The sequence below is a fragment of the Botryllus schlosseri genome, chromosome 1, assembly GCF_051294905.1.
Source record: "Botryllus schlosseri isolate E-star chromosome 1, Bs_hap1, whole genome shotgun sequence".
NCBI classification, from domain to species: domain Eukaryota; kingdom Metazoa; phylum Chordata; class Ascidiacea; order Stolidobranchia; family Styelidae; genus Botryllus; species Botryllus schlosseri.
The window spans coordinates 8,639,774-8,660,795 of record NC_137236.1 but is presented as its reverse complement, the minus strand read 5'-3'; the positions used below and the strand labels follow the sequence as shown (position 1 = coordinate 8,660,795).

The 21,022-nt window shown below is 42.1% G+C and overlaps 1 protein-coding gene across 2 annotated transcripts in view; it reads left to right on the top strand.

Moving 5' to 3' along the window:
- The first annotated feature begins 761 nt into the window (after window positions 1-761).
- The window catches only part of LOC145453107 (uncharacterized), a 39,481-nt gene continuing 19,220 nt past the window's right edge, over window positions 762-21,022 (top strand). The window contains exons 1-4 of one of the 2 annotated variants that reach the window (XM_080331177.1): window positions 762-885; window positions 4,767-4,904; window positions 16,153-17,582; window positions 20,234-20,538. In XM_080331177.1, coding sequence (XP_080187303.1) covers window positions 16,262-17,582; window positions 20,234-20,538 — 1,626 coding nt within the window. In that variant the 5' untranslated portion in view covers window positions 762-885; window positions 4,767-4,904; window positions 16,153-16,261. Of the gene's footprint in view, window positions 886-4,766; window positions 4,905-16,140; window positions 17,583-20,233; window positions 20,539-21,022 lie in introns of both variants that reach the window. The other variant, XM_080331104.1, reaches the window with a different exon arrangement.

Sequence of the window (21,022 nt, the reverse complement as noted above, 5' to 3'; positions counted from 1 at the left end):
CTGCCTGAAGCCCGACGAACCACCAATTCAAATCCAAACTGAAATCGAGTGCGCTCTACCGTAACGAAGGTTGGGACCCCTCTTCGTCACAGGGAAATATGTATATTTCATTGAAATAAAACCCTTAAACTGAGTGTTGGGTCAAATGAGTAATATTATTTTACATATACCATGATTTAATGTGATATCCAAACGTAGCGATGGTTTATGAATGCAAAATTGATGATAAATTACCAAGTATAAATTTTCTTGAAAATAAGCCGCAGTGGCGAAGTGTTACATGTAAACGGAGAAATACGCAGAAGCGTTGCGACGATAATGGCCCAATGCGTTTATATGCCCAAAAAGTGTGTCTGTACGCAGAAAAAAGTGTTATGAAGTGTTCAATACGACCTTGCGGATTTACAGTGTATTATTTCTCTCGCGCCATGTAAAATCACTTGGTAAATACAATACCGCGAACGAGGCCAAGACTGCGGAACGTTGGAGTCTGGTTTGGAATATATATATAGATATGTAAGAAACTTCACTCTTCTCTGAGCGATGCCAGGAAGACGGTTTCGGGTCATGGCGAAGTGACGAAATTTCCGAACGTAAATACTATTATTTCAAATCACGCTGAAGGATATACAGATTGCGACGACTTTGATTATATAGTAATTGATGTTGAGTCATACATTGTGCTGCGCTTTTAGGCAATCTAAAAATCAATTCGAATCTATTGATTAAAATGATCAAATATTCTGTTTTTTGTTCTTACATTTTCAGCATTGCTTGGTATAGTACCTATTTAATATCACATGATCGTTATCATGGCGGAAGAAGGCGTCGAAGGAGGTCACGATGTCGCTGATGTGCCTACATCATTACCACCCGGGGAAAGCGGTAAGTAAACACTGAAATAGAGCAGTTCTTATTCATTTTTTCGAATTTATCCATATAAAATATTTTCCGAATTAGCTAGATATAACAATATTCGTACTCTGCGTGACCTAATACTAGTACAGTGGTTCTCAACCGGTGTGCCGCGGCACACTAGTGTGCCATTTACGTCTCGCAAGTGTGCCGCGAGAGATTTGAAATTATGTGCAAAATACTTCTGGTCTATAGCAAAGGATCAATATTCTAAATCAGACTTGATGTGAAGTTTGTACATATGACAAATCAAAATTCCTGCCATGCCATCGCGTGCTTTAAGGACTGAATTCAGGTTTGCACAGCACGGTTGCTGATCGCAGAGGATAGCAGTTATGGCGGCGCCTACGTGACACTGCAGTTTTCAAATCCTCGTTGTCTTCCTAATCACCAGCGAGAAATGAAATCCTTTGGAAGTGATGTTCAAGTTTGCAAACTTGAATAACAAACATTAACGGGTGGTCTCTGACGAATACTTCTACCTTTTTCGGAACACTGAAGCAGACTTTGCTCCGCTCCAGAGAAGAAATTACGGTATCTTCTATATCGGCGGACATGTCACAAATAAGTATACGTAGTATCATTAGACATTGGAATCGTTTTCCTTTCTTCCACAGCTATGGTCGCAAACATTTGTTTACAGTTCTAGTGCAATTCAGAAGAACAACTCCCGCTGTTTCGGTGCAAGGTTTTTAATTTTTAGCTATTACCTCTGCTAAAACATAACTGACCTGCTGCGATCTCGTTGAAACATCGTGCTGCGAAAAGGTAGAAGTACTTCGTCAGAGATCACCTCATTACTACTGTGGGTTCTGCTAAATCAGTGGTTCCCAAACGGTGGGGAATTCCCGACTGGTGGGAAATTCAATGTATTCTGGTGGGGAATTCAATGGTTTCTGGTGGGGAAGAGACGCATTTGTTCAAAATTATATACAGGACAGTCTACATATTGACGGAGACACATGCGCAATTACCGTTACCAGTTAACTGCTCTGGAATGTATATATCGAAAATTACATTGCGCATTGTTCACAAAACCTCATTTTCAACTATGGATGGCCAATGGTGGCGTCACAAACGCATCCAGAACGACAGTTTGACGTGAAATAACGCTTTCGGAAAAATCGGCTCACAGCACGTTTTATGTTGCAGTTATAGGCGATTGTCTTGCGTACTGGTGTGGTTGTGTGTCTTGTGTAGTCAAACCAGCAAATAGCTGCTCTGTGATGATAAAAGTGTTGGGTATTGGGGAACAGGACCGTAACTGCCGCACGCCAAACCCCTCAATTGGGGAAGGGCGAGCTCGAATAGGTCCAAAATTATTTCGTGAATTAACATAAATAATAGAGTTTTTTTTTTTAAATTTATGCCACTTTTGCAAAATATATTTTGCGCTGGGTGCGTGATTTAATATTGCCGAATATCTTGATTATTGGGTACCCTTCCCCCACGAAAATCCGTAGAATTTATAGAAATGGAGACTTCGGCGTCGGTCATTACTGCGCCGCGACGCACCAAGGCTTATGAACGATCAGTAGCGAGAAGGCCTTGGCCGAGAAGGAATGCCCTTGTGGTGACCGAAAACTTTGATACATATACAATATACTTATATGATTAATTGTCCATAGGCGGCTAAATGGCTGGCGACAAATGTTCCTGTCCTGGCGATCTGAATCCCACAGGACATATGCCATCCCGCAGGGAAAAATTATTTGTCAGTAAAGCAACACCAATTTGAAATCGTGTATGCCTTTTAGTTTGGGCGATTTCCAAATCTTTTGACATATATAGGAGGTCACGAAATAGCATAATGTAACGAAGTCAATATACCAACGGGTCCGCCCGAAGATGTTCAATTCTTATTTAGGGGTCCTACCTTTTCCAACACACCTCACTCAGCGCTACCGGTAAATCTAATTACGTGAGCAGAGAGGGGATAAGAAATTGATAGCAAGATATATGCAATTACATACAATATTGACCGATTCAAACATGAATTATATAAATTTTTCGCGCTTCGCGCGTTTAGTCGAAATAAGGCGACGCACTAAACAGTAGACCAAATGTAGCTGATAAGTAACAGGGAAAAGGGTACCGACTCAGGGGACTGACGGGGTTCGAAGCCCTCCCCCCAGAAGTTGGGTTTATCACCATGTGGGTAGCCCAAGACCAATAATTTTTGGTGGGCTGACGAGGTGCTGTTACGGTCCTGGTGGAGAATGAAGGCTCGGAATAAATCTGAAGTGGGGAATGAAGACAAAAAGGTTGGGAACCACTGTGCTAAATGTTCTGGTAGTTTGCAGCTGCCGTAAGTCAAAAAATGTTCCGAACCACTGTGCTAGTGTGCCGCGAACTATTTTTCATTTTCAAAGAGTGGCGCGAGGTCAAAAAGGTTGAGAACCACGGTACTAGTAAATGTAACGCAAAGACGTTTCTATTGTCATATCCGCATTTATTGATATATATTTTTTTAATAGTATATTCATATTAAAATGAATCCGAATATTTTCGGTTGACACTCGCCAGGGGTAATCGTCTCCAACTAGAAGAGAACTAGTAGATCAACCAGTATCAAAATACACCAGCCAAGGCTGTGTCAACAAAAAGAGTTCATGTACCATCTAAAAACAGTACATTGGATGCTCTCGCATTCGAAATTTCAGGCTGGTGACGTCATATTCTGTTATACGATTGTTGATATACTATTTTCTTCCCAATTCTCTACGAGTTTCGGACGATTATTCCTGACGAGTTTAAGCCGAAAATATACGGGTCAGTGTTGGGATGACTCGAGTCACCTTTTTCGTATGACTTGACTTGACTCGAGTCACTTTGCTAAAATGACTTGACTTGACTTGACTCGGCGTATCAGAAATGTGGATTGACTCGTGACTCGGAGCAAAATTCACGAGTCAATTTCAAGTCATCAAGTAATCTGTGACGATAAAAATCACTGTATCTTGCATACGTTCGGGTTGTTCGCGAGACGCTGGTGTAACCCGTGAGAGCGACCAATCACTCAATGATCGTGCGTTTTACTGAGCCTCCATTGTTCTCTCACAAATAAATTGACCGCAAACGAAGTGATCGAAACTTACATCTTATTACGTTGTCGTAAACTAGTATAGTGAAGTAATATAGCAAAATGTCTTTTTCTGTTCTTACCTTAACCAAACCTCTTGTAGTATTGAAATTGATTTTCGAATATAGTTTATATAGTCCTCAACCCTTGGCCCAGGCTCAAATTGTATCATATCAATTTGTAAATGGGTAATGCATTGCATCTTATCAATTCGTTTCTCCATTTTCTATTTTAGCTGGTAACTATAAACTGAGGCTATACCCTTACTTACGTAGTTTAGCAGTTCTACGTATATGTGAACAAGACAGCGCCTTATTGCGTGTATATTTAACTCTATATTCGGTCATCGGTTCAAAATAAATGACCACTTGCCAATCTGTAAACCAGACAGCTAGCAAAATGCAATGACGTGATCATACCTCATACTTCAAAAAGGCAACTTGACTTGAATTGTGACTTGACTCGTGACTTGACTTGACTCGACTTGACTCGAGTCACCTCCGAAAATCGAGTGACTTGACTTGACTCGAGTCACCTTCGAAAATGGATTGACTTGACTTGACTCGAGTCAAAATGTGCAATGACTCGAAATGACTCCTGACTCGAAGGTAGTGACTCGATCCCAACACTGATACGGGTTCATTTCGATATGAATATCATATTCAATTCTATATTGAAGGTCTGTACCTCCAAAAAGCTGTTCAAATATAATACTTTTCCAATATGCATCGCCACATCGCCGGAATTAAAATATTATCTTGTGACTCAGGATCTGCAACGCTGGCGGATGGTGGAATCGCCAATTTACAATTAATAAAGAGCACGGTTAACATCGTAGCTGGAGATCGGAATTACGTCACCAACAACATGATGAATGCGGAAAGGGAAGCAAGTACCGTTGATCAGAGTGAGTGTCGTCCTGTTTTACTGTGTATTACAGTAGGGAATCGCGTTTTACAAATAAAAAGATCGTGGTTGCTCAATGTCGCAAAATCCAGATTGGAGCACGCTGTCGTCATAGGCAATACAGTATTAACCGACACTTTCCGCATCAAAGTTCAGTACAACTTCAAAATCGAACTGCCTATGGGCGATTATACGGAATATGGAGATTTGGTACAGGCCTCCTCATGCGAAGCTCTAACCTACTCTCTAGTATTAAATTTCAAGTTATTAGAAAATGAAGCTATACTGAACACCACCCGTATCCTGAACAATCTTCACTAAAGGCTTCTCTCGCAAACACATTGATTGAAGTTATCGGCCGAATTTCAGAAAAAAAGACTGGTGATGGTAGCTTTCCACATACAGTATTAAACCGGTCTCGGTTGTCCAGTAGGGCTGTTCAAAAACAACTTTTTTTCTCGGATTCCAGCCATTTACTGATTAAATTGTCAGGTTACCATCTCCATATCCATCTCAGATCGGTGGATAATCCGAGAATTATCAACGAAAAACTCACATAACTCCGCTTCTACTGGTCGGAATTGAGTCAAATTTGTTTTGCATGGACTTTGAAGACAGCTCAACAATTTCATGGGGTTGGCAGAAAAATTCGAAATTTCTTTTTTTTTCAATTTTTCCTAATAAATTAAAAATTTTAATTGGATCTGCGGAGTCCTATACTTGTCGGAATTGAACCAAATTTGGTGTGCAGCGTTTTTTAGGGTAACCTGACAATTTAATAAGTGAATGGCTGCAATCCGTAAAAAAAACTTATTTTTTAACAGCCCTATTGTCCAGTCATGCTAAGATCCCTCCAGTCACATGTTTTGACAGTTTTATGAGACCCGCTATGTGCACTATACAGTGATTTTATGGATAGTCCAAGCCGATGTCCGTGCCGCTTTGCAGTATTCATTGTCGCATTTGGATTCCGAGCGCCATAGTCAAAGATGACGTCATAAACATTTCCATTGATAATGCTTTGTTTCAATTTGATCATTTGTATTTACCGCGGTAATAATGGTTATTCTTGAATAGAGATAATCGAGAAGCTTCGAACAATATAAAAAAATGTAATGTGGTGGACATTCGATTGAGTGTAACTTTCAAGTTCTGTACGAGGAGCCATTTAATCAAATATGTAGTGAAAATGGCGTCGAAATAAATAATGGATACAGATGTAATCCAAGCGTAGGTAACGTGTTTTAAATGCAGCCAGGATACAGAATATGAATCGGCGGAACAGTCTGGTGGGCCAATAGATAGCAATGAAACAACATGCCCAATAAAGTCCATTAGCGAAGCCAGAATTAAATTCGGAAGGAACATCATGATTCTTTCAGGCTACATCGGCTAAATCCTGATATCAGGCCAAGCGTCATTTTGATGTGGCCGGAACAAGAATACGTTTGGTGATTCAAGAAAATTCTAGTGGTAGCAATTATAATTTGCAGCAATTAGTATATTATGCTGATTAATCGAAGTCCATGTCTTACTCGATATTTATGACAACCAAACTTGCATATAGTGACTTACTTCCTAGAGCTGTACCTAATGTTGAAACGACTCGAGTCATACAGAATAAATATTCTATGTTCTATAAATTATAGCAACGGCTACTATGGTGTTGTATCTAGTTTGTCAAGTAGAAGTGTTATGTTCGTACCATAAGAGAGAGAAAGTGGCCAAGGCAGCTATGGTCAGGGGCGTTTTCCAGGAGAGTCCAGAACTTCCGTCATGCTTCGAGGGAAATATATGTGTTCTCACGAAAATCTCTGATATATTAAAATCTATGTTGCGTGTTCGTGTGTACAGTGTTTGTCCACAAAGTCGCCATATAACAGCTTCATGCAGTAGCGTAAGCACAACGTTTGAAATTATACGATCTGACATATTTTCAGTTGCCTTCCTATCCGCTAAAACCGCTAATGTAATATCCGATACAACTCATCTGTTTCGCTCATCCTCTTGTTTACCACGGGCTACGGAATGCGAGTTTGGGCGGCATACAGTGGCATCTTCCAAGGAGGTGCACTGGGATATAAACGTATAGAACCAATGTGCTGAAGCTATGATTTGTATCACGTGCTGCGACTGAATCCATATGCTGCTGGAAACGTATACCACTTGCATGATATGTAGCAACACAAACCCAGTTTCTGCACCATCCACATATATCGGTTGCCAGGTTTTCATTGTCCAAGAGAGCATATCAATGAGAGCTTTTGATAGCTTTGATAGCTTTTCTAAACCTCTTACTTACTTGAGCAGATTTCAAAGACAGAAAATTCTACATTTGCTTGAAGTAGTTTTGGGATGCAGGGACAAGCAATATTTCTATTCCTACTTCAATAGAATTATGCGACACTACTTATAATTACACTTGAGAAACCGACTTGACAACTGGAACAGCCTCTGTGAAGTTACTCTCCAATTGTTAATATTTTTTTGGACGATCATCAATGTACATCAATCCCAATTAAGCCTTTAGAGTTTCAGAATTGCATTCACCACCCAGCACCTTCTAGATGAGGGGTCACCAACCTTTTTGCTATCAAGAGCTACTTTTTCGGTACTGGGTGAAACGACGGGCTACCATTCACTCCCTCCGTTTATCCATAAAAGACTGAATTTCTGCTATTCATAGCACTGGGCAGGAATGACATTGCGGTAAGATTTATAAGAGAGTCTAGCCCTTAAGGATTTTAAAGAAATCATGACTTACTTCGCACCATGTTTGTATAAATGACACAACAACAGTCAACTCAATTTTTTAAATAATTCATGTCACACTTTAGACTGGACATCAGGACATCATGTTAACTGTTCCTATATCAGTCAGCGGGAAGCCTGGCACTGCACGCTATCAACAAGTGCGCTGTACTGTGGTACAGTAACTTGACACGGCAACTCTGAGTGAGTGTTCCAGATGAGCATCAGTGAAGCGTGTTCTGTGTTTGTTTTTGATGAATTTCATGTCCCGAAAAGGCTGATTCACAACGATAAGCTGAACCAAACATGCTTGCAAACCTTATAGCTGATGCGCATACACCAATGTACTTTTCCGTGTCAACAAGGCACCAAAGTTTTGCTGGAGCCTGGTGTGCTTTCAGGTGTAGGTCATTTTGCAGTGTTACAATTTCAATCTCCAGCTGTCCATCATCCAGACTCGAAAGATTTCATTATACCGGACAGCCGTCACGATTACGGAAAGATATTATTATTATTATTATCATTGATGAAAAGGGGAGTGACGCTTTTCGCGTGTGAGGGCAGGTGCGTCACTGACTAGAATGTGCGATCGATATACCAAAATGTGGGCAAGAACCGATTTACAAGTAAGTACCACAAGATAGAACAAACTCTGCAACATGAGATAACATTTCGGGGATGATCAGTAGATTTTCGAGTGTTGCAGTGATTTTGAGCTCGCGCGCCCCGTCGAATAAAAAGTTCCGATGGAAATCATATCGATTGCAGTGCAGTAAAAATGCTCGATTGTTTCAGGTACTGTACAATGGTCGCATAGGTCGGTGTCGCTACATCCAATTTTATATAAATGCGTTTTCAGGCGGCAATGGCCTGAACGAAGCCGAAATATTATTCGTCCGTGAAGCCTATGTCGATGCATCGATGGAGAGTGGCCATCAGTCAATGATCTATGGAAATTTCGATAGTGACCTCCTCGCTCATTTCTATGATATTCGGCGTTCCAGCTCGCTCTACAGTATTGACGTACTTTGGCTTTCCCCTCAGTGTCGCTAATTTCGTCTGGAAGAGTCGGAGAAAGGCTATTCTCGATATCGGTCCTGGCAGCTTGCCAAGCCAATTTATCGGCAAACTCATTAACACCGATATCAGCATGCTCCGGTACCCAGGCCAGGACAACGATGGCGCCTTTCCGAATCGCTTGATTCAGCAAGCGACCACATTCAAATATAACATTCTGCGTTTGCTGTGCCTGCAAGTTGGTCATAGCGGATAGTACGCTCAGGCTGTCTGAGAGAATCAGGTATCTTTGGCGGTATGAGCCATTCTGGCAGATCCATTTTAGAGCGTGGAGAATGGCTTTTGCTTCCAGTGGCGGCTCGTCCTATAGGGCAACTGAGGCATTGCTCCTTACCTAGATCCGTCATAAGCTTTGGCACGGTATGTCTTGATTTTAGTATCGAACGCTGTGTCCAGTCTCAAGGTTGACACTCAATGATTAGGGCAGTAATTTCGTTATCAAGGTCGAGTATGGTAGAGATGTGCGCTGATCTGACACTTTAGCCTACAACGCATTGCGGATTTCACGCAAAAGCCGGTGTATCTGTGCTAACGTTAACTGTGTTCCATACTGAGATAGGTGATGAGATGATGATATCATGAAACAGTTTACTAACATTCTCGGTTTGCATTCAAATATTTACTTTTATATTATATTCGCCAATGTCAATTTAACCGTGAAATTGTGGACTTCAAGCCATTTGCTTACAACCCTCTGTCAAGCGTGATAGCTATTTCGTTTTCGATGGCGGCTAACAGCTGATCACTTGATAAGCCTATTCCTCAGTAAATTTTACGCAAAATTCAGTGTTGGTCTGTTCATATTAATTTTGACAGTGTACCATACCGAAAAGGGCCATGAGGCTACTTCTCGATGATGTCCTGTAACAGTGTACTAAGTGCACGGCTTTCATCCACGTATTTATTCGGTAATATATTTTCCAAAGGCGATTTCGCAGCAAATCTATAGACAGTAATAAAGCCGTATGTGTCGTGTTACAGTCTCCAGTTTCAAGGCCAAAATCTCCTATGCTGTACCGAGACCGAATTTCCGAGGCTGCTATTCTTAGTTCTTCAGAATGATGTTTTGGATTCAATATGGCAGGCCCAACCTATGAGATAACAATTGCGTATGTGTCCGAACTCGTTGACCTTTCCAGTTAGGCTTACGCAATCTCTCGAGTTATAGTTATTTCCATTTCAGCAGATAATTAGTCAGGTCAAGTGCGAACATGAACCGTGTTGAATCTTTGTTCCGTACGCCGTTTACGCAGTTACCACACTTCAAGTCACAGCTCACCGGCAGACCTCTCGTGGCACATACGTTAAAATCACTGTTGTCGGGAAATTCTTGTTACCGTACCATCATTAAGTTACTTGTTTACGTTGGAAAACGCCATTGTGACGACATCATGATAAAAAGTCGCTTGCAGCCCGTGCCCCACCACCCGATATTGTCACGAGCCGCCACTATTTGCTTCTATGGAGAATATTGACTTTGGGGTGGAACACGGTTGGGAAAAGTTTATCATCAGCGATGGGATGGTAAACGCAAAGCCGGCTCCCTCTGCTGATTTAGAGCCGCCAGTGCATAGTTCAGTGGCATCGTTATGTCGTTCGAATATGAAGTCCAGGACTGTGGGTTTATGTGACAGAGGTTCGACATCTTATTTAATGATTTTTGCAAGGTCTAAATCAATGTTAGGCGATTGCATCAGCCATGGAGGTAAATCTTGAAGAGTTCTTCTTTCCAGGACAAGGTTATTCAGAGCCTCGATATTGGTGGTGATGTTGAAGGTAATGAATTTTGGGTTCATGAGGCTATATATCTCCTGCCAAGAGTCTTCAAGCACTCCTATTGTTGGGTGTTCGTGAGCTTGGTGACAGCAATAGGTAAGGCTAAGCTGTTAGTGGCGTGGATGGAGAGGAAGTTCGTGACATGATGCTTCCAGTGCTCAAATGGGAGTGCTGCGCATTGCTCCGCAGCAAAGGCGGAGAGCTTGATTTCGTATGGTACGTAACCTGTCCAAATACTTTTTTTGGGCGAAGTAATATGCTGGTAACCCATAGTCAGTCAATGAGCGTATCAGCGCCCAGGAAAGCTGCAGCAACGGTTTTTTACTCGCCCCCCCATGCGGTACCAGTCACGACTCTGATTAGATTCAGTCTGTTGGATCACTTTTTGAAAATCGTATCGATATGTTGCTTATAGTTGAGCAATTTGTCAAACGTGATACCCAAATATTTGTAGGTGTCGGCAAATTCAAGTTCATGGTCACCAGTTTTCACGATGAGGGGAGGAATTTTCCTTTTCGTGAACAGCATGCCTACGGTCATGGCCTTACTGATTGTAAACCCCCATCTGGAACACCAGTCGCTTATTACATCGGGTGATGATTGAATGGAAGACAAAGGGGGCTGGATAAAAATACCGCTATCCCAGACAGCGCAGTCATCTGCGACCAGCGCATGTTCACACCGATGACCTAACGAGCTCGGTAAATCATTGATCATGACCGCAAACAGCAAGGGCTGAGGACGCTTCCCTGAGGTATACCGTTCTGCAGCACGTAACTGTCGGAAAGACTGTTTCTTACGGTAACCTGGAAAGTTCTGTCAGAAAGGAAATTTGTAATCCATTGGGGCATGTGTCCGCGTATTCCGAGTTGGTATAGTTCGTACAGAAGTGCGTGGCGCCACACCATATCGTAGGCTCGTCTTATGTTTAAGAAGACCGCTACCACCGATCGCTGATGGTGGATATTCTTGTAAATCGTGTCGTGGAGACGCAGTATGTTGTCCAGGGTGCTTCGACCGCGTCGGAAGCCGGATTGTGAAGGATGTATCAGATTTTTTGACTCCAAATCCCATCTTAAGCGATTGGTGACCATTACCTCCATGACTTTACAAATGTGACTCGTGAGGGATATAGGGCGGTATGAGTCCGCCGAGGTAGGGTCTTCGCCCTTTTTGGCAATTGGGCAGACTATAGCATGTTTCCACGAGACTGGCAATTTCCCAGTATCCCAGGATGCATTGTATAGTTTCAAAAGGTCGGTGCGACCGGAGGATGATGGATTTTTTTAACATCGCATACCCTCTGGAGTCCTGCTCAAGTGCAGTGGATTTTCGGCTACGCAAAGCTTGATTTAGTTCGGGAAGACTGAATGCGATGTTTATGTTCGAATTCCTGTGCCGATCTGGTTCGTTGTCAGCGGTAAGATGAACCGTGTTTTCAAAGTTAGCCTTCGTTATACGAAATCCTGCTGGGTAGTTGTCGGAGCTGCTCGTTTTAGCGAAGTGTGAAGCAAGTGTATTGGCGTTGGTTTTGTTATTTTGTGAAATAGATCCGTTCGACTTCAGCGTTGGTATGGACATAGATCTAGATCAGTGGTTCCCAACCTTTTTCGGTGGCAGGGCCAAATTTAGAATTTCAGAGTACGGCCGGGGCCGCACGAATACCAAGGCAATGAAAGGAACCCAAAATAGTCGCCAAAATATGAAAATTGGCCTTGTTCCGATCATTCGCTTGACGCCAATGGCCATTGTGTTGCCGCGCTCCCGTTGTTCAGAACAATCAACCTTTGCTGGCTATTTCGGAGTAGTTTTATTGCCCTGGCGAGATTTCAACTCGTATTTTTGGAATCAGTGCGACACTTGCTTTCGATAAACACCGACATATCAAATTATACGGACGCTTGGGTCGCGAGCTATAGGATTACAAAGTATGCTGCTTTTTGCCTGCTAAGCAGTACGCATCTCGGCGTATTCAATCGTGAGTCACTTGTTGCACATCTATCCGTAAATTAGTTATCAATACCAAGGGCCGTAACAGCACTTCGTCAGCCCCCCCCCCAAAAAAACGTTTCTCTTGGGTCCCCATTGGGTGATAAACAGAACTTCGAAGCCCCCAGACCTCCTCCGGCTAGATGGCTATTTACCGCTATTTATCATCTAAATCGGGTGTCCGTTTTAGGCAGCTTCTCTCGACTAATCGCGACAAATTTATAAAATTCATGATTGAATCGGTCAATATAATCGGGAATTGCATATATATTGGTATCAATTTTTATCCTCTCTCTGCTCACGTAATCAGATTGACCGGTTGAGCCGAGTGAGTTGTGTTTGAAAAGGTAGGACCACTCAATAATAATTAAACATCTTCGGGCGTATACCTGTTGGCGGGAACAAAACAGCACTTCGTCAGGCCCCCCAAAACACTTAGGTCTTAGCTCCCATAGAGTGATAAACCGACCCGCCGTGCCGTTGTTCGCTTCTGCCACGAAATCAGGATCCCCGTTTAGTGAGCCAGCATGGAGCGCGAAAATTTTCGATAATTCAAAATAAAATAGGTCAATAAGATCGGCAATTGCATATATATTGCTATCAATTGCTAATCCTCTTTGCTCACGTAATCAGATTTACCGGTAGAGCTGAGTGAGGTGTCTTGGAAACTGTAGGGCCCGTAAATAATAATTAAACATATTCGGACGGGTGAACCCGTTGGTACGACTTCGTTACTTGGTGTTATTTGTTATTTCGTGACCTACAGTCTGCTATATCAAGAAATATAGAATCGCCCAAACATACTAAACTAAAAGATGCACACGATTTCAAATTGGTAGTTCTTCACTGGCATATAATTTTTCCCTGCGGGATGGTAGCCTATTTGTCTCGTGACGTTCAGATTGCCAAGACAGGAACATTCGGCGCCAGTCATTCAGGCGCCTATGGTCAATTATACCTATATGTATTTTGAATATACATAACGAAGTTTTCGGTCAGCGTAAGGGCAGTCCTTTTCGGCCAAGGTTTTCTCGCTGCCGATCATTCTGGCACGCTTCTAGGAGTCGCATGTTACATGGCCTAAAACTTCATATGTCTTGGTGCGTCGTGGCGCGGTAATGGCCAGCGCCGATATGCCTACTTCTATATGTCTTTGCGTATTTTATCTTTGTCGAAGAGTACCGAATAATTAAGGTACTTGGAAACTTGAAATCGCGCGCAGCGCGAAAAAATCCCAATTGGGTGGCTTGGGATGCGGCAGGTATGGTCCTGTCAATACCTATATCTATAGGTACTGCCCGTTCAACTGGAAAGCTAGGGCACATTGCATTGAAACAGCAGTGACGTAATCTTAGCAGTCTACTCACAACTTTCCTGCAATCCTAATTGAAAACTCCAGACTCCAAGCCAAGCAAGAGTATTTTATAAATCTAATTTTTTTTCATAAATCGATTTCTCAATATTTTTGTGGGGGCCGCAAGAAGGCTAGCTGGGGGCCGCATGCGGCCCGCAGGGCCGCGGTTGGGAATCACTGATCTAGATGCTCTCCCGACATAGATCTCATAACGTGCCAGACTTTCGGTCTAATGTACCACAAAAATCCTCCCAACATTTGCGTTTAGCAGAAAGGATGTTTTTTCGACATTCGGATCTCATACGTTTGAAGGCGATCACGTCTCGAATGTGAAAAGTTCGTTTCATTTTCAAGGAAGCGGCCCTTTTCCTGCGCACAGCACGAATACATTCCACGTTCCACCAAGGTACGGCAATTTTCGTTGATATTTTCGGTCGTGGGATCGACTCTCGCGCCGCTAAAAGTAGGCTATTCGTGAAATGGCGGTGGAGGGCTTCAGTTTCCCCAATAGCAGCGAAGTTGGATTGGAGGTGGAAATCCGCAGCAGCCGAGAAGGCTGGCCAGTTCGCCTTACTGTAATCCCATCTTCGTTTTGATGAATTGCATGACGCCCTATTATTGTATGTGGTCTGGACTACAACGTGATCACTACCTATGAGCTCGTCGGTTACCGTTGTGGCACATCTCGCCGCAATGTCCCGAGACGACATCGACAGGTCAAGAAGTGACCAGCGATGGATGGCATCACACGCAACATTCATACGAGTGGGTGACGATGAATTCAGCAGGACAAGGTCGTTTCTATCCATCATGTCGCAAAGTTGGTTGCCACGTGCATTTGTCGAGGGACTCCAAGAGGAATGGTGTGCTTTGAAGTCGCCGCAAATAATGGAGCGTGATGACAAAGAGTCAAATATCCTAAAACACTAGCCGTAGTTTCACAGTCCGGGGGTATGTAAACGTTGCAGTTCCCTACTCGCACACATAGTACCTCAAAAATGGATGACGAGGCGTTGTTCGAAAGAGACGCATTGAGCGATGCTCGAACAAAAGTGGCAATACCGCCAGAGTGCACCGTCGTATCACGGCGGAATAGTTGACCCCCTGGTTGGTTGGTTTGTGGTATTCATGGTGTTTGTCGACTACTATGGTCATTTACACCAGGCCGATATTCTTTTTATTTTCCGTAACTGCCGACTTATAGCACGGCCCACCTCTAGGCTTTTGTAAGACACCGCTAGTTGACCCCCTGGTTTCGGTGTGTACTTTTGGACAAGATGGGATTCTTGAATAAGAATAACGTCTGGTTGAACGGTTAAGGTTGACAAGTAGTGCTTAAATTCGTGTAGTTTGCGGTAGATGCTGGAGCTTGTTGGGCTTTCAGGTGGAGGTCCTTTTGCAGTGTTACAATTTCAATCTCCAACTGTTCATCATTCAGACTTGAAAGATTTCATTATACCGGACAGCCGCCACGATTACGGAAAGTTAGAAACATGGTACTAAACTGGCTGAGTGTAAGAGAAACAAGCTGTGTCGATAGCTGCAATCCGTAATGGACATCCAGAAATTGAAAATCTACTAGTGCTTCACGGCTATCTGCTACCGAATAGTAATGTTGTTTACTCCTATGGCATTGTCCTGGACGTCGAGCCACCATAACGGAACCCCTCGCCATTTCAAGAAGACCGTGGATGGCATTCTGTCATGTCACCAGTATGGGCAGTGCGCCGTAGTCTATAAGTATTCGATATCAAGTGATTCTACTACATGTTGGTCTATTACTATTTGTAATTGAGGACATTTAATATCATCATTTTAAGGGTTTATATATATATATATATATATGTGTGTGTGTGTGTGTGTGTTATAATTTGTAAGTTACACGTTAGTGTGATTTACAAAAGAATAGCTAAATCAATCAATCTATATATTTTAAAGCTCACTAGTAGTGATCTGAAGAATATTGGTAAATGCTGCTTTTCGATCTATTTTTAGAGCAGGATCGCGGGCTTCTCATCGAGTCCTCGCGGGCACCGCGTTGGCGACCCCTGATCTAGATATATAGCAGAGCATCAGTTCATAAATGATTTCGCATTCCAGCTGTACCTTTGCTTTGATGTTTCGCACGCTCGAGTGGTAAACACAACCCGGGTTAAATCCGTCTGCTTTATGCTATATTTCGTGAATATGGAAGTCTTCGCATGAAATAGTACAAACAAATATTAAACATTGGAACACCATCATTTTCACTAGTAAAATATCACTATACACGAACAATACTATTTTACAGACTCGTGTTTAGGTCTGATCCAAACCATCAATAAAAATTCATCAAGAACGACGGCTGATAAATTCTCGAAGACTTCGCCGACGAGGACCTCAGCAAACCAGATTTTCAAGTTCATCCCCAGATGAGGCGGGTCACCAGGTCAGAGTATTTCAAAGGCAATTATGAAGAGGTGCACGACATGGAAGTCACAACAAAGAGAAAGTTTTTATTCTGGAAAACTAAGGAAGTCACGAAAAATCAATTCAGAAAGGAGTACGGATTCCTCCGACGACAAATTGACGACAATAGATTCATCGCCCTTGACGATGTTTTGCAACAAGTTATCAATGAGGAAAGTTCTATCACTGCCATAGTTGCGTCTGCGGGATCGGGGAAAACCACTCTGATGCGCAGAATCGCTAGAAGAACTTTAGGCCATTCTCTTACTAATACAGAAGCTATTGCTAGCAGCTCTGAGCTCAAGTACAAATTGATACGTTATATAGAAATGAAAGGCATGAGACATAAAGAATTCATCAAACCATCTAAATTTCTCTTTGGCGGCCTCTTTCAGAATGAGATCGACGAGGATCATGCATATCAGTGGTTGCTCGAAAATCAATCAGAAGCAGTTTTATTTTTCGATGGCTTGGATCAGGCCACGTGGGGAATCAACAGAGATGGCAACGAGAAAATAAATCCTTATACTGCAACCGATGCGGCTACGATCATGTACAATATCCTCTCACGTAATCTACTCGCAGATACAAAGATCGTCATATCTTCACGAGAATTTCAAGTCTCAGATTTACCTGTGGAAGCTCGACCTGATGAAATCATCACGCTTTCTGGCCTAACCCTAGATGACGCAAACAAGCTTTTCGTGTTTCTAATAGGTCAGAATGGGGATGAAGCATGGGAGAAGATAAAAACGATGTCACCAAGGTTGATCAATTTAGTTTCCATTCCTGTTTTTCTGGTCTTAACTGCAGTGATAATGGCCAAAGATCCGACCGAAGCCCCTCCTAAGACGGTCACAGGTCTCTACAAAAAAATAGTATCTACTCTAAGTAGTGTGAGGAACATACAACAAGCTGATGCCATCGCCGAAGTTATCAAAAAATTGAAAGCGATGGCCTATCGTGGCATGAAAGAAGGGAGAGTGTCATTCTTAGAGCATGATTTAAACATGTTTGGAATTTCAAAGGAAGAGGTGAAAGATCTCATGATGAAGGTTCCTGGAAATAACCTTCTCAGTTGCAATCTATTGGATGGCAGTTTCATTTTTTATTTTTGTCATCAAAGTATGCAGGAATTCCTTGCAGCTGGCTTCGTGGCTGAAATGTCGCTCCTAGACTTCGTGGTCTTTAACTATGAGGACCTTCACAAAGAGCGATGGTCAGTTGTCCGAAGATTCGTGTACGGCATCATTTACGATCAATCGTCGGATCATCTTCATGAAGGTGAGTTTCGGCGGCTAATAGAGCTTTCGGTGATGTACTTTCCTAGAAATGTAGTCGTATTCTCGCCACTTTGAAGACTTTGAAACTCGCAGTACATATATTTATGAAGTATATTGTTAGCGTAATATAATCACCCCTGTGTATTCATTTGAGTTATAGAGGAATGATGATATCCATGTCCTGAATACGTTTACCAAAAACATCTAATCAATGTTAAGGTGGATGAAATGCAGCAAAGCTGCCTTCGCAGTACATAAATTGCAACATCCGCATAATGTTTATTTAATACAATTTTACTTAAGCATAAAACATGGGCGGTCAAACTTTTTAGCTCGTTGGATTCATTGAACATTTGAATCCATTGGCGGGCCGCACTATATAAAATTTGGATATCAAGCCAAAATTCAATATTTTTTTTGATTATATAGTTACCGACATAATGGATAATATATATATGTATTTTTATATTTAAAACAAACCAAACATTACTTTGATGATGACGTACACGCGTCAGAAACATAGACCAGAATATATAAGCTGCTCATCATCATTGTCAAAATTAGGGATGAAAGTCGGTCGTCCCGATTCTTAGAACTGGATGCAAATTTGATTCTGTAAGTAGCGAGCTGTTCATATATTGGCTGATTGGGGTTTTGAATTAACTCAAGGACGCACAATGCTGACAGCAACATCACCATGTTACCTACTAATGCGCTCCTACAATATCTAAATTATCGATTATAAATACAACTAATTCTACACATACAACGAACGAATCTATCTAAGACACTCGCAAAATATATTTTCCAAGTACATCATTAAAAGCAGTGGTGGCTAGTCCTATTGGGCAACTGGGGCGTTGCCCCACCTAAGGTTCTGTACTGTAACAATGATTTACCGTTTATAGACGTACAGCAATCTATATATAGCGAAATCAGGCGAAAATCGCATTATCTTGTCACACGAGCAAATCTTTGCCTATCGACAGTATACAGGAGTGGAACATGGGTCCTGTATTGATCCATCTCTAATGTGAGCTCCTGTGATTGCTACGGTCGGCAACAGATTTCTTCACGGTCCTGATGAAATAATCGTGTGTTTGACATACCTGCTATACTGCTAGGTTGGTGAAGCTATGCGGTTGTGTGTTGTCACCGTAGGACCGCTGCTCAGACCCAAAAAACACTGATCTTGGGCCCACCATCGACAAATCGATGCAACTTTTAGGGGGCTTACTAGCCTATATGCATCTGGTTTCTATATGCGTTTGGTTGTTAAGTTATGTCAATGGATTTTTCAATAATATTGGATCATCCATATATTACTATAACATGCATCATCAGGTTGCATATCCGGTGGTTTCTAACCTATTATGGTCGCGACTCAATTTCCAATTAGTAAATGTTCCGTGGCCCAGCTCAAAATCGTATAAGCTGATTACTAATACAGGTCATCATGCCCAGACTTGCTGACTGCCTATTTTGGAAGCTGATTACATTTAAATTATTCGCGATCCCAAGAATAAAGGCAAACGGCCCCGAGATTCAGAACAATTGTCTTTGACTAAAGGTCGGGTGCACGGATGGTGATTAGACACTGATTAGAGATTAGTAGGGCTTTTTTTGACGTGTCAGAATATTTCAGAAAACCCAACTTTCGTCCCCAATTTTGATGAATTGATTGAGGGTGGCCAGCATATAAAATCTCGTTAATGTTTCTGACGCATGTGCGTTCATCAAATCAATGTTTAAATTGTTTGCGTGTATTGTTTCCCTGTCTTCTGTTACTATATGGTTACAATATATATCAGAGTCGGATTACCAGTGACCTGCGAGAAGGTTTTGAGTGGCCCACGAGGTAATTTCCGAAATTATTATATCGAAAATGAATTGCTCGGAATGTGAAGTCGCAAGGACATAAAAAAATCGATTAATCTGGCCCTGACACTTGCGATGTTAATTACTAAAATATCACTGCCGACTTATTGGCAGCAGGGTCCACTCACATTTTTAGTGAATCGTCGTGCATTACAATAAATTGAATAGTAGTCATATTTTTATTCACGCTTCGCGTGATTTAATTTTCACTCGATTTGTCGCTTTTAAATTTGGTACCCCCTCCCTGAAAATGAAAAAAATACGATTAACTTATCCGATTGAGTCTAACTTTATTCGCAATTAGAAGATAACGTATCCTAGCGTTCGCACTCGCAGGAAGATCATCAACGATGCAACCTAGGCACAAAGTGAATGATTCGTGTTAGCGAAAACCTTCGATATCGACATGTCCTGGTACCCAATGGCCCTGTCCTTGCAAGCCAAGCCAAGCGGGCCGTATACAGTTGACCCGTTATGTACTATAGTTATGATATTGTTGATCTAGTTCATTTAATGTCATTGCATGTGGCCCTTTAGCCGAAAATGTTGGCCACCCCTGATTTATAATCAAATAAAAGCATGCGTCGGGGCTTATAATTCCGAATATACTATAAAGCTGCCCACGAAGGGACTGAGATGTCGAATGCGGCCCGCGGACTGAAAAGTTTGCCCACCCCGCTTCAACCCGGCCACTGGTTTCTGACTCTGTGGACACCTTGATTTTTTTGACTAACTTGTAATATCATTTGATGAGGTGCCTTATTTGCCTGACAGTCTCGAATCGGTCGCTGAAACAGCCATTGCTTACTGCATCGATTCGTTTGCAACTCACGAGAAATGAGGACAATCACTTTCGCATGGAACTATATACAGCAATCTATGAATCAGGAGACAACGATCTTATGAGACAAATTTCCGACATAAATGCATCTGAGATCTCATTGAGTCGCGATAAGGCTCATATTTGTGGATCGCTTGCAGCAAGGAGTGACAGTCTGAAGTGCTTGAACTTATCCTACTGCAACATCAACGATGAGCTTTTGGCGATCATTGCAGTGTGTCTGAAAAAAAGAACACAAGTGAGTTTAAGCACAAAACACTTGAATTGATATATCTATCGGTAGGTAAATTGCAAGTCGCCCGTCTGGCCTGAGTGACTGCCATTCCAAGGACCGTATTCAACATACGAGTTCAAGACCGTCCACAATAAGTAGCGTGACATCTAGCGGTATACCACAAGAGACATCTTGAGAAAAAAGCAGTAGCCCATATTCGTCAACTGAAATCGCATCTTGCATGGAATCTCAATTTTCCCATCTTCGATCGTATACATATTTTATATTAGCTGCCGGCGTCTGCTTGAAATCGTTTTGATATGAGGATAGGATTAAGATCGTAACAGTGCTTTGTGGGTCTTTTCCAAACGCATTGCTGCATCGCAACAACAATGCTTCTGTCGAAGAATTTTCGCGCGAAGGATCGTCAGAAATTCTCAATTTATTTAGAATATGACTAAATTTCCAGAATCGCTGAACGCGTATTGATAGGATTGTCGATTACGGT